This window comes from Callospermophilus lateralis, chromosome 9, assembly GCF_048772815.1.
Source record: "Callospermophilus lateralis isolate mCalLat2 chromosome 9, mCalLat2.hap1, whole genome shotgun sequence".
Lineage (NCBI taxonomy): Eukaryota > Metazoa > Chordata > Mammalia > Rodentia > Sciuridae > Callospermophilus > Callospermophilus lateralis.
Genome location: NC_135313.1, coordinates 22,043,066 through 22,057,784, shown reverse-complemented (window position 1 = coordinate 22,057,784; position 14,719 = coordinate 22,043,066). Strand labels below are relative to the sequence as shown.

Below are 14,719 nucleotides of genomic sequence, written 5' to 3'. Positions count from 1 at the left end.
ATGGCTCTTCATATTCATGAAGCTTGCATACTTCTATTGGTCATCCCTGGATTGGTCACCTCTGCTGCCATCAGTCATGAAGACTATCCTGCTGATGAAGGTGACCAGACCTCCAGTAATGACAATCTGATCTTTGATGACTATCGAGGGAAAGGGTGTGTGGATGACAGCGGCTTTGTATACAAGTTGGGAGAACGGTTTTTCCCAGGGCATTCCAACTGTCCATGTGTCTGTGCTTTAGATGGACCTGTTTGTGACCAGCCAGAATGCCCAAAAATTCACCCAAAGTGCACAAAAGTGGAACACAATGGATGCTGTCCTGAGTGCAAAGAAGTGAAAAACTTTTGTGAATATCATGGGAAAAATTACAAAATCTTGGAGGAATTTAAGGTATGAATTACCCTCCATATTTATTCAATACTAATTTTTCACGTTGCATGCTTTGTAGATTGTTACATTAAAATCAAAATTGGAAAATATTTCGAAGTTTATCCTTAATTCACAACATTATGATTTTAGCTAGCATAAATAAGATCATGCTTGAAATTTTGGCCAATTTCTTGGTCAGTATTTGTAGAGTTTCATAGTAACCTTTTTCTTAGAAGAATTTTGGACATGCTTAATGTCTTTTATTTTTGGCCTTTAAACATTTCTTTGTATTATTATAAAATATGTTTTCTGAGGGAAGGAAATTTGTTTGTAGGCTATGTGTCTATTAAGTTTTGTTACGTTTTGGCCATTTAGCCTATATTTGGAGCCTCTTAACTGTGGTCTTTAAGTATTTGTTTAGTGTGCGGAAATGTAAGTGCTATAGTAACATGCTTCCAAGCTGTGATTTTCACGTTAAGAAAATACACTGGGCCTACTTGTTGTAGAACAAGGTCCCTGTCTGTTCTATGCTTACCAAACTTTTTACTTATAGGATTCATAGAACACTGAATTTTAATCATAGTGTATCTAAAAAAAGAGACTCATTTCTTTTCAACATACATGGTATTTCTTAGTTTTCTTATGCTTGTGACTTAGATTCAAGGAACTTAGAGTTCATTTTTATCTGTTCTTGGATTCTCTTTTCTCCAATGGCTAGTTTTCATTAAAATGTCCTATAAGCCAGATATGAATCCTGAGGGCATGATAATACATCAAAAATATCCTCTTTAATTGTAATGACAGTTTGTGCCTTGGAGTGTCTGTCATACTTATGTCTTGATTTGAAAGGTTCTCTTTTTGTCTAACCATGTTCTGTGGCAAGGTACTCAGAATAATATAAGTAAAAGAAGGTATAGCTAGATTCCATTGCTTTCAGTCTCTCTAGGTTATGGGTTGAAACTAGCAATTTACCTAGGAATGCCTTACTGTTTTAACTGAATTCCTTAGGACATAGGAAATTATAATTATACTTATTTTATCAGCTTTCTTAGACATAGAATGTTATTCTAGACTTTCCTATTTCATGTATAAAAGTTTGCTGTACAATATTGACAAGTAAGAGCTACAAAATTATCATTATTGGCATCGAATAATAGCAAATAGTATACTATTATGCATTTACTGATGACTTTGTGGTCCCTAAAATATTAGCTATTTTTACTTTCAGGTTAGTAAAGAAAGTAAATACAAGTACTCAACACATCAGGGTTTATAGAACCATGTACAGAATTACTGTCACTCTCTTGTAACATACATATATACCTAGAGTGCAAAAAAAAAAAAAATGTAGGAACAGTACTACCCCAAATTAAAAAGTACATCAGAAAAAGTTTGTGAGGTACATATAATTTAATAATTAGTATTTAATAAAGAAGATGAGGAATTGATTATATGAATTTAATCAATTCACTACTAAAAAGGGCTATAACTTCCCCTCTATTATATAAGGTGATACCTATGTTACCATGTCAAACAATACAAATATGTATGAACAAAAAGTTGATAATTCCTATACCCCTTTTAATTATCTCTCTACTATAATCTAACCCTACTCTATCCCTCTCTAATATATAACCTATTGATGTACACAGCTTTGCCACTTGACTTTCTGTGACATTGGATTTTTAAATGTGTGTTGTTGTTGTTGTTGTTTTCCAAAATAGATGTCATACTTTTGTAAGAATGAGGAAACAAGATAAAGATAGTTTAGGTAACTTCTCCAAAGTTAAGTCAAGTAACTTAACTTACTCTAAATGCCACCTTTTTGACAGTGAAATCTATTCAGCCTCTTGAAGCACTCTCTGGTTAGATAAACCTGGATTCAACACCCAAATTCATCAATGGGAGTAAATTTTTGGATGGAATCCCTAAACTTTTTGAGTCACAGTAGTACACGAAAACCATATACTAATTAACTCTCTTGGAAAGAGATGTTGGAAATATTTAATGAAATATAATTTAAGTGAAGTTACTAGACTTGCGGTGACAGATACAAACTAGGTATTGAATAAAGGGTTGTTTTCTAGTATCCAGTGACTAACTATGTTCTAAATTATGCTATGGCTTTGCCTATGTCTTTTAATGGAAATTCAACTTTAAAAGCCTTTCAAATGAAGTAATTCCAATATATTTTTAAATGCTTTACTTATCCATATGAACTGTAAATATTAGCCATTATTTGTCATCTTGCTTCTCTTCCAGTTCAACTTCAAAGAAAAAAAAAATGTTTAAATAGAAATAAAATTAAAAACAAAACCAGCTTGCAATGAATTAGTACATAATTTTTAAAGATGTATAGAACTTTCATTTAATAAATTTGATATATTATTAAGGCAGTTGCAATATTATATATTCTTTGCATATAATATATTCATCCAATAAGCATTTATTGGACATCCAGTATGCAAGATACTGTAAATATACATAAATTAGAAAGCAGGATACACGGAAGTCAAAGTCTTTTCTCACAAGGCTAATTGATTTAGAGAATAAAGGCAGTTAAAAGTTATATTTGTGACTATAAAATTCTAATATAATTCCCAAGGGATTGTAGTATCAGAAGCTTATAAGTAAGTATGAGACTTGGTTAAATAAAATTTTTTTAAAAGGATGGTCAAAGTTAAGCCTGTTCTTTAAGAAATGTTGAAATTGATCTGAGGAGATTGAAATTCCAAAGTGGAACTGCTGGAGCAAAATAAAAGGTAAATTTGCATTTGTGTTGGTGGACAGCAGTGGATAGAAGAGACTGGGCCAAAGTATAACAGATATAAAACACCAGACATTGTGCATAGAGGTGAACTAGTTAAACAAGATTGCTAAAGAAGATTATCTTATATTCAAGTATGAAACTGAAAAGAAGTGAAGAAAAATTAACAGTGGGGGAAAGACAGATATTGAAAACAAAACAAAACAGATGTGATGATTGGCATGTGTAAGAACAAAGACATTCAGTGTTGTTTTCAGGATAAAATCTAAACTCGATAGTGTAGACTAGATAACTACTCACGAACTTCTTCAAACACTTCAATCTTCAGTGACTTCTCTTCCATGTGTTTGCATATTCTGTCCCACCACATGAGCACTTTGTCAACATTGCTTACCTCTATGAGTCCTCAACTACTTCAGGACTCTATTCAAATGTCCTCTCACCATCTGTCCTAGTGCTGTGTCCCAGGCTGGATCCCACTCCTCTTTTACATGTTCCCACAACATGCTGTGCCCACCTTATAACAAGAATGGGAATGGTAATGGTAGTCAGACACCATCAAGAGCTTTACATGTATCAACACATTTCAAGATTTGCAAGACCTATTTTTTCATTAGCACCATTTTACAGATAAGAAAAACGAATCATCAAAGTATAACTTGCCCAAAAGTGAAAAGTGGAAAAACTAGGGTTTCAACTCAGGCAGCCTGCCTGAACTCTAAGTTCTTCACCCTCTCCTGCTTCTGTCACAGTGCCAAAACACATGTAATATGAAACTACCTGGGTCATCTGCTAGAAACTACCAGTTTCTTTCTCCCAGGTAAATCCTTTAAGAGTAGATACAATGTTTTCTTATTTCTCTATTCCCAAACCTCTGGAGTATGTAAGCCACGTGGCATAAAGGGTCGGATTATAATTGAACATATAGAACAAAGAGGTTAATTAGAATCCCTTTAAATTTCCTTAGTGTCTGTTTATGTGTTGATCTCTTTAAGTTTATATGAAGCCTGATCTCCAGGTAGCTAAAGGTGCAAGCATTGTTCCCAGATGGAGCACCTGTTTCCAGCCTGCTTCTACTGTCAACTCCACTCCCAGGCCCTTCCTAGCCGAGGCTGGTCTTGGATGCTATCTCCATCCCCATGTTGCAATGACTGCCCAGTGTTTCAGTTGTGCTGTCTCACCCTATATAATTTCAAACATATGTCACATCTCAATCTTTTCTAATTAGAAAATTCAAATATAAATTGATCTATATATGTTTCCTTATAGGAAGAATAACGCTCTTCATAGAGGTTGTGGGGATACATTTTTCCATTTCCTGATGCAAGCTTTGAAAATAAATTTCTCTCTAATCTTTTTGAAAACTCTAAATTCTCCAGTGTTCTGGTAATATTGTATTAAGATAAAGGTCACTGTATAGTAGGTTCTCTCATCTTTTTTTTTTAATATGTTCCCAGGCAATATGACACTGGAACCTACTTTTTTAGGAAATAAAGTGCCTAAATAATAAATTATAATAGCATTTCCTAGTCCCAACCCCCCCCAAAAAAAGTTTATTAGAAATGTAGGCTCTATCTGCTTTGACTCTGTGCTTAAGTATCTCATGCTGAGTTTCCCAAAGGAGAAATAATTTCTTATTTTGCTTGGTATTTTTATAACTCTGCTAGAATTAGCCTTTTTGGATATTTCTTTACACTTTATAACTTGTACTGATTTAGTTTTAGTTCAGACACTGAAGGTTATACTACAGCTGAAGGAGATCCTATTTCAGAATTTGCATAGCCTGTTTTTATTTTGAAGTGATTTTCTGCAGTCAATACCCAGTGTCCCCAAATCAGGATTTGGATTTGGCTAAGATCTGCCTTTCCCTGCTGGCAGTGACCTTCGTGCTTTCCCCTTTCCCCATTTCTACCCAAGGATAGATGGTAAGGTCTCTTAGTTTTATATTTGAAAGGTTTAGTGTAAATAATTGCTTATGTTGCATTTTTGTGTATATGTTGTCTTCTTTTAAAATAAAGTTATTTTCATGTCATGCTAAACTGCCTAGTTTTTTTTTTCCTGAATTTTTCACCTAATAGTCAAATCTTGAGGAGTGAAAACAAAGAGGAAAAACAAGTCAACAGGATATTTTGCCAAATTATTATACCCATAAAAAAAACATTGATGCCAGTTTAGGTTTGGAATTGATTTGCTCTTTAATGGGTATATTCAAAAGGAGAGAGAATTTCCAAAATAATCATTAATCTGTATCCACATCAGTAATGCCAATATTAAGTAACATTAAATCTGTAAAAATGTTTCAGTTGAAAGGATTTTTGAATTTAGGTTTGAGAGATTTGTTTTATGTCTGGTTGTTTTTAATATGGAAAAAGAATGGAAGGCAACATATTTAAGGAGCCTAAGGATCAGATTTACAAAGCAAAGAGAACGTAACGGAGACTGCAGGGAAATCTCAGTTGAGGAGACTAATAGGTAACACAGTTCCCATCACTTTGCCCTACTTACTCACCTACCTGCCATTGAACCAGTCTCTATGAAGGAAGGGTATTTGAACTAAGTAACATGTTTTCGCAAGGCAAAGAAATATAGAAGCATCTTTCTAGAAGTATGAAGGTTATATTTATTGTGATAGCAAATAAATGTATAGATTTTGAGAATACAGGTGGGATTTTTTAAAAAATTTAATACAGGAGAGGATTTATAAATTATTAGCATAAGGGTAGGAGAGTCATCATTTTAAAGATAATCTCCAAAGAAAATCCTAGAAAATATTATAAATGATTGAGAATTTTTGTGGAAAGGTTGAAAAGATTAATCCCATAATTATTCACTCCAAAAAACACAGTTCCTGTTTTGCAGAGCATATTGAGGCTTTGAAGATGAAAATGGCCTATGAATGAGTTAAAGAATGGCTCCTCCTTTCAAGTTACTAGGACATAACAGAGATTGAATCATGACCACTGCTTAATCTGAGGCTCAGATGCAGCACGCTGAATGCAAATGTGGATATTCTCAATGAGGGATTTCCATCTTTGTAAATAACTGAGAACTTTGATTTAATTTTTATAATCTTTTACCTGTTTTAGAGAGTACAGTTAATTTTATTAAAACAATTTTATGAAGGTCATCACATCCTTTCTTACTGTTATTAAATTGTGCATAGTTGGCATTTAAAAAAATTCACAAATGTTTCCTCCATCTATGAAGGAGATCAGATTTTAAAAATAACTTATTTTTTAAAAAAATACCTTTGATAATAGGGATTTTTTCATATTTAACATATTTTAAATATGTTAAATCCTTTTCATATTTAACACTTTCTAAAACAAAAGAGTAAAATTATAAGACTATATGACTGCCACATTCATTCCCACAGGGGTGAAATAGGCCCTTTGCCGTCAAAATTAGTCTCTTGCTTTACATTTTAAGAGACCGATGGCCACCAGCCATTTGGTTTGTAGTATGCAGGAGCAGTTTTTCATACTCGTTCACTGATATTTATTGCTGTCCTTATTGGAAGATGCTGCTATTAGTGGTGATAACTGCATGATAAGTATGACTACAGAGATTTGTGACTGGGCTTCTGTGCCCTGTGCACATGGGAAGATTGGTGCTTGATTTGCAGCCATGTCTGAGATTTGCAGAGCTTGTCACCATTAGCGACTACCTCAGACTTGGGGTCAACCCTTGGAAGTTTATAGATATTGTTGCCCTTTCCCTGCACATGCACCAAGAATGTGAAAGATGAAGCTGAGGGAAAAAAATGACTTCATAATGCCCCTTCCAAATTTGAACTACAGTTGTACAGGTTTTTTTTGAATATGTTTAAAACTTGCCTATTTTTAATTGTGTTTTTACTCACCAAAATACGGTGTGATATTAGCAAGCATATCTTTTCTATTTCCTATACCTTATTTCATAACTCAGATCTATTCATATTTTGTGGATATTTTTAGATTAATTCATACATCTATATAACATAGTCTTGCTTCATAGATGCATTGATTTGTGTATGGGTGTGGGTGTATGTGGGTGTGTGTGTGTGTGAAACTGGAGAAAGCGTGAGTCCTCTTGTCTTTGAGAAAATTTTACTTTCAAATTAGGTGAAACCTTTATTTCTACTCCTTAATAGTTCTGACCACATTTTTGTTTTATTTTGCTTTCCTGCAGCTTGATTTATATACCAGGCAGTGTGTTTTATGAAGGACAACACAAGAAAAACCTCTCAGTGTATTTTTTATCTGTGCTTCGTCAAGCTTTCAAGGAAGGGCCTAAGACAAATAGCTAAAGGAAGATTTGAAGTGATCAGTGGGTTTGTTTTCTCAAACAATAGCTACTATTAATTGGAGACTGGCTTATTTTAGAGTCTGTGCTTTGCACTTTCATCGTCACTACTGATTAGCATCAGTCATTTCAGTCTAACACACCTCCATTGTTGATTTCCTTGACTTTTGTCTGCCACACAGCAGCATATCACAATAAAACTATCTTTGCAAGGATTTAATGACATCATGGAAAGAGTGAATAAAATTCTAAAGGAACAAGAAAAACCAATCATCTCTTAAAAAGTTTCTGATGCATTTTTACATGACTGTATAAAGTTGTCTAAAGGGTATAAAAAGTTCACTGAACACAACTCTTAATTTTCGCCTTATTATATCAGATAACAAAACTCAATAGACTTTAAATTTTCCATCTATAGAATTGAAACAATAATATCATCACTTGTCTTAAAAAGAACAAATAGTATACAGAATTTGAAAATTAGAATATTATGTCTCAGTTTATAAGTAGAGATTTTAACTACTCAAGAGTTTTTTGTTTTGTTTTATTTTTAGTTATTGTTGTTGTTGTTATTGTTGTTTTTTTACAAATAGACATTTTTTGGCCTAGATTTTCAAAACTATTTTAATATTGACCTTTCACTACCATTACTACTTCATGGCTTATGATTATATTTGTGTTTCTGAGTTTAAATAACTTCTTTCAATTATAAAAGTCTAACAGTATGGTTTTTATGTATACTTATACATACCTACCCCTAAGAACTAGCCATATAAATTAGATCTATAAAGAAACTTTGAAGTTACTTTGTCTAGCTCCCTATTTTAGAGGTGGTAAAACAAAGACTAATAGAAACTTACTGATAGCGCCATCATGACACATCTCATTATTTGCAAAAGCAATATTAATACATCATTTTCTTGTAGTATCTCTTCTACATTTTATTATCTTTGGGTTTAACAAGAAAATTCAAGCTGATTCGCATCTTCTTTTCTAATAAATATGTTGGATGCAAAGATTTATTTCAGCCAATTGTCTATAGAAATGTGATATGAGGACCTATCACCATGGCAACCCAGAGTTACAAGTAGAGAAGAACAATAAAATATTGGCACATCTAAAATCAATCTTTGATTCAGATTGAATACAATTTTTGAAACAAGCTGAAGTTTGCAAAGGCTCTGATAAAAAGGGGGTCTGTTGTCTGAAACTGAAAAAAATCTGTAATTAAACCAAACAATATAGCCAAAATAAAATATAAATGTCTTTCATTAGATACTGCTTATTTACTTTCACTGAGACTACTTTACTCTAAAAAGTAACAAAGAAACTAAACTACTGTTCTTTCTCATATATTTTGGTGATTTTTTTTTTTTTTTTTTGCAACTGAGACTGATAAGTTTTATTTTTTCATTCCACAAACTCCTGCCTCTCACTAGATGGCAGGAATGGAGTGTGCAGAATGGATGGAGAGTGCAAAAATCTCTAGTTCCATGATATTAGAACAAAGGAATATCCCTAAACCAGCTGATCATCAGTATGACCTAGGGAAGAAATGTTGCAAAAATCCCCATTCCTTCACCTCTCCTGCTTTTAATTTAAACCATTTAAAAGTATATTACTATATAGATATATAAATATATTTTTCTACAAATAATGTAGATTATTTAAATTTATATTATTCTATAAATAATCCCAGAATATTCTAATCAGTTGGTTTGGGGAATCACGGTTTTAAGGTACACTTTGCCAGACTGTTTTTGAAGGGACACTGGAATCTGTGAGATTTTTATGAAGATTTCCAGTTGTTTTTCATGATCACCTAAGTTTGAGGAATGATGAATCTTTTAAACTCTTCTGGAAATGAACAGTGCACATTTGAAAATTGAGACCACTTGAATGTATTTATGAAATTTGTTGGAGAATTTATGTATGTTCCACATCTAAGAACTCAACAGCTGATAAAAACTGAGTTTTCTAGTAGTCCCTACCACTTCCAGCCAGGTGACCTAGGCACACAGTACTTTCTCTGTCTGGATGTTCACATCTCCAAAATAGATATCTCAGGAGAAACTACTTGGCACACAGTAAGTGATTCATAAAGGCTACCTGACATTTTTACTACGATTACTACTAAGTCATATTTAGTCTAGGATTTCACAAATTTATGTGTCAGTAGAACACTATTTTTCCTCAGAACATCTATTAACATTTAAAGTTCCCACAAGTCCAATAAGACAGTTTTCAGAACTACCCTGCTCATGGTTCAAAATGGCCTAATTACCATAAAAGTAAATTAAGATATTGTGTCCATCTACAACTAAAAAAATATATTTTTAAAAAGTGACCTAATTATTTGACTCTATGGTTAGTTAATGATAAAATCTATTTATCTCTACTTCTTCTTGAAGTTCCCCAACTTGCATTTATGTGACTATTATGGTTATTTATTAATGTGTGTTATATAAAACAATTTAGTTGAAAAATGACTTTTCAGAATAATGATGATGATGACTGTCATAGTACCAATTACATAGAACCAATAATGTAAGTTAGGGATTGGCACACTAGAGGCCATGGGCCAAATCTAGTTCTAAGTTTCCTTTGCAGCTTTAAAAGAAAAAAGGGGGAAGGGGTTAAGTTTTAAAAACATTTTTGTAAGTCTTATTGGAAAACAACCATGCTTATTCATTTATGTATTGTTTGTGGTTGCTGTTAAGAATGTCCTAGATACACTTGTTCATTGTTGGTGGGACTGCAAATTGGTTCAGCCAATCTGGAAAGCAGTATGGAGATTTCTTGGAAAGCTGGGAATGGAACCACCATTTGACCCAGCTATTCCCCTTCTCGGTCTATTCCCTAAAGACCTAAAAAGAGCATGCTACAGGGACACTGCTACATCGATGTTCATAGCAGCACAATTCACAATAGCAAGACTGTGGAACCAATCTAGATGCCCTTCAATAGATGAATGGATAAAAAAAAAAAATGTGGCATATATACACAATGGAATATTACTCAGCACTTAAAAATAACAAAATCATGGCATTTGCAGGGAAATGGATGGCATTAGAGCAGATTATGCTAAGTGAAGCCAGCCAATCCCTAAAAAACAAATGCCAAATGTCTTCTTTGATATAAGGAGAGTAACTAAGAACAGAGTAGGGACGAAGAGCATGAGAAGAAGATTTACATTAAACAGGGATGAGAGGTGGGAGGGAAAGGGAGGGAGAAGGGAAATTGCATGGAAATGGAAGGAGACCCTCAGGGTTATACAAAATTACATACAAGAGGAAGCGAGGGGAAAGGGAAAAATAATACAAGGGGGAGATATGAACTGCAGTAGAGGGGGTAGAGAGAGAAGAGGGGAGGGGAGGGGAGGGGAGGGGAGGGGAGGGGAGGGGGGATAGTAAAGGATTGGAAAGGCAGCAGAATACAACAGACACTAGTATGGCAATATATAATATATATCAATGGAAGTGTAACTGATGTGATTCTGCAATCTGTATACGGGGTAAAAATGGGAGTTCATAACCCACTTGAATCAAAGTGTGAAATATGATATATCAAGAACTATGTAATGTTTTGAACAACCAACAATAAAAAAAATAAATATGTAATTTTTAAAGGATTAAAAAAAAAGAATGTCCTAGAGACTATATGATTTTTTAAAATCTAACATATTTACTTTCTGGCCCTCTATAGAAAAAGTTGGCTGATCCTTGATCTGGACTGAAGTTGTTCTTCCCATTATACCTCACTTACATGTTGTACTGTCACCTGTCCTTCTAACCTGCATTCGTGAAGGTCACAAATTCTTTCGGGTCATGCTAGATAAAGAGTCTACATTAGTTGTGATGGACTCAGGGTTCTCTTTGAACACATATACATTTAAAAAGACCTGCAGAAAAGTTACATTTCATTGCATACTTGGCTCCAAAAAGTATAGCTTTGCTCTTGGCATTGCTATATAGTAATTTATTAATTTTTCACTTACTCAAAATTCTCAGATGAAATAAATAAGCAAAGATTATAACATGTCCAACATTTTTATATCCCACATGTTCTCCTTTGAGGGTAGGACAAGTTACAAAAGGATATATTTATTTAATATGATGAACATATTCAGTGTTATATTAGCAATTGAAAGTATGTATATGGTCTACTTACTTGGGTATTCATTCTATTATTACATTTTTTTCATTGATTTTATTTTTTAAATACATAGCAGTGGAATGCATTACAATTCTTATTACACATATAGAGCACAATTTTTCATATCTCTGTTTGTATATAAAGTTTGTTCACACCAATTCATGTCTTCATACATGTACTTTGGATAGTGATGTCTATCACATTCTACCATCATTGCTAACCCCCTGCCCCCTCCCTTTCCCCTCCTACCTCTGTGCCCTATCTAGAGTTCATCTGTTTCTCCCATGTGCCCCTTCCCTACCCCATTATGGGTCAGTCACCTTATATCAGAGAAAACATTCGGCATTTGTTTTTTGGGGATTGGCTAACTTCACTTAGCATTATTTTCTCCAATGCCATCTATTTACCTGCAAATGCCATGATTTTATTCTATTTTATTGCTTAGTAATATTTCATTGTGTATATATGCCACATTTTTTAATCCATTCATCTACTGAGGGGCATCTAGGTTGGTTCCACAGTTTAGCTATTGAGAATTGTGCAGCTATAAACATTGATGTGGCTGTATCCATGTAGTATTCTGTTTTTAAGTCCTTTGGGAACACACAAGGAGAGGGATAGCTGGGTCAAATGGTGGTTCCATTCCCACTTTTCTTTGTCTTCATAATAGCTGCCATTCTGACTGGAATGAGATGATATCTTAGAGTAGTTTTGATTTGCATTTCTCTAATTGAGAGAGATGATAAACATTTTTTTTCATATATTTGTTAGTTTGATTGTATATCCTCTTCTGAGATTTTAAGTCAACTTTTGCAATCCATTAAATAAACTTTTCTTACATGTGAAGAAGTGGTAGTATCTGCCAAAATACATGAGACAACCACCTGATCCTCAAGGTGCTCCTAGACTCTCACAGGGAACACAAAGTACAGGTGTAACCAGCACAGGTGGCTTGTGAAGGTTGCTGTAGTGTGAAGAAAGAAGTGGTTCATTCTGAAGGGCTAAGGGAAAATAGCCCAAGAAAGGCAAAGGTAAAGAAAAAACTAGATCAGAGAAAAGTGAGACAGCTCAAGTGACCAGTGCACATGGTACAGAGTGTGAGATAAAAGTGGAGAGGGAACATGGGGAGGGAGTGTGGGGCCAGTTCAGTGTGAAAGCCATGGTCAAAACCTGAACAGAGCAGAGAGTTCCTGAAGGACGTGGGTTGGGGAATTAACCAGATTTGTGCCCGCAACAAACATGAATGATAATAGAGGGTTCTAGAAAATATTTTGTAAATGTATTCGCTCATTAAGTTAATCCTACAATACTTTTATGCCTGTTTTATAAATGAGAAAACTAACTTTCAGGGAGATTTGTGCTCTTCTTCTTGTTACATAAGAGGGGATTATCAAACCTGACAAATCAAGGAGGGATTTCTGCCTCTAACTCTAGAGCTGTCTTCAATACACATTATCAGCTTTGGTGAGACTCCTGAACACAGATGCAAGTAACGTAGTAGAGAGAGTCTGGCTCTCCCTTGAGTGTATATATGTGAATAGATGTTTAATTATAATTCTATTTCATATTTAGTCCCATATCTTTTTCACAAAAATATAGTATACTGATAACATGAGGAAAATTCTTTCCCTTTTCCACATATTCCAGGGCTCAACTGGTTTTATTTTAGAATTCCCGTTTCCTAGATAAAGGAAATGTCTCACACACACACACACACACACACACACACACACCATGGAGTTTTATCTAGTACTAAAAAAAATGAAATTATGTCGTTTGCTGGAAAATGGATGGAACTTGAAACTTGATAATATTATGTTGAACAAAATAAGCCAAATTCAGAAGGTCAGTAATTGTGTATTTTCTCTCCTATGCAGAAGTTAGAGTGGAAAAAAGAAAAGAAAAGTCTGATCAGTGGGGGTGAGGGAAGGTCTCATGAAAATCAAAGGAAGGTCAGTAAACTAGAGGAAAGGGACCAGAGAAGGGAAGAAGAGAGAAAGGAAAAATATGTGAAATGATATTAGCCAAATTATAGTTTTATATTGTGTGCATGCAGAATATGTGACAATAAACCTCACCATTATGTACACCTAAAATTCTCCAATAAAAATGTAGAAAATAAATAAAATTCACATTGCTAAAATAAATAGAGGCACATCAAAGGCATGTTTCTATCCATTTGAAACAAACTACATTTTGAATACATTGAAGATTAACCAAGATTATTTTTGCAAATTAAGAATAATATTTTAAATTTTAAAGCAATGAAATGTAAATTTTAAAAAGCATAGAAATTATTAAATGATTTTTGCAAAATTAGAAATGCAAAAGCTTCTATCATAGATATTGCAAAAACTCCAGTGATAAGCAAATGAAGTCATTTTTCTTTATAGTGAGAGAATAGCCGTGGCGCCTAGAAATTCCACTTATTTTCACTGCATGGTAGTTTTATTGCTCTCTTCTAAAAAATTAAAATTGTTCAGTCTAACTTTAACTTTATTCCCAACATTAAAAATAAAATTCTGCCAAAATAGCAAACCTTTGGCTGCTGAGATTTAAAAAGCTTCATTAAGGAGAAAAAGGACAATCACAGAAAATTTTCCTTTTGTTAATGAGACACTAGGACGTTTACATTGAAACTAGAAGATACTAAAATCAACACTCCAAAAACTTAGAGCTAAAGTTACCCTGTTAAAAATCTGTTTGGGGCAAGAATATGATTAAAGATTGAAGTTTCATCTCAGTAAATAAGAATCTAACTATCTAAAAACGTTGTTCAATGTCATTCTCAATCTAACCACAATTTGAGTGCGAACATGCTGCATTTTAAAAGATGAAGTACAAATTGCTTTCAAAACTCAAAAGGATATATTCTTCACAAATTCAATATTTTAATTAATTTGTAATGGAAATAATTATACCATAATTTAATAAGATAATGTATGACTAATGTTCTCCCTTGACAAATACACAAACTTACAAATAGACAAAGGGGAGGGAGGACAGAAATACTGGTCAATTTGAAAGCTATGACAACAATAATATTCATGAGATAAAAGTGGAGAGGGAACATGGTTCCCTACATAGTTTACATGTTCTTTCACTATTACATGATTCCCTTGCTGTTTTGTAACAATCAATGAG

At 33.6% G+C, this 14,719-nt stretch overlaps 1 protein-coding gene across 1 annotated transcript in view; it reads left to right on the top strand.

Moving 5' to 3' along the window:
• Vwc2l (von Willebrand factor C domain containing 2 like) overlaps positions 1-14,719 on the top strand; it is a 145,314-nt gene continuing 130,595 nt past the window's right edge. The window contains exon 1 of the mRNA XM_076866663.2: positions 1-390. Coding sequence (XP_076722778.1) covers positions 1-390 — 390 coding nt within the window. The remainder of the gene's footprint in view (positions 391-14,719) is intronic.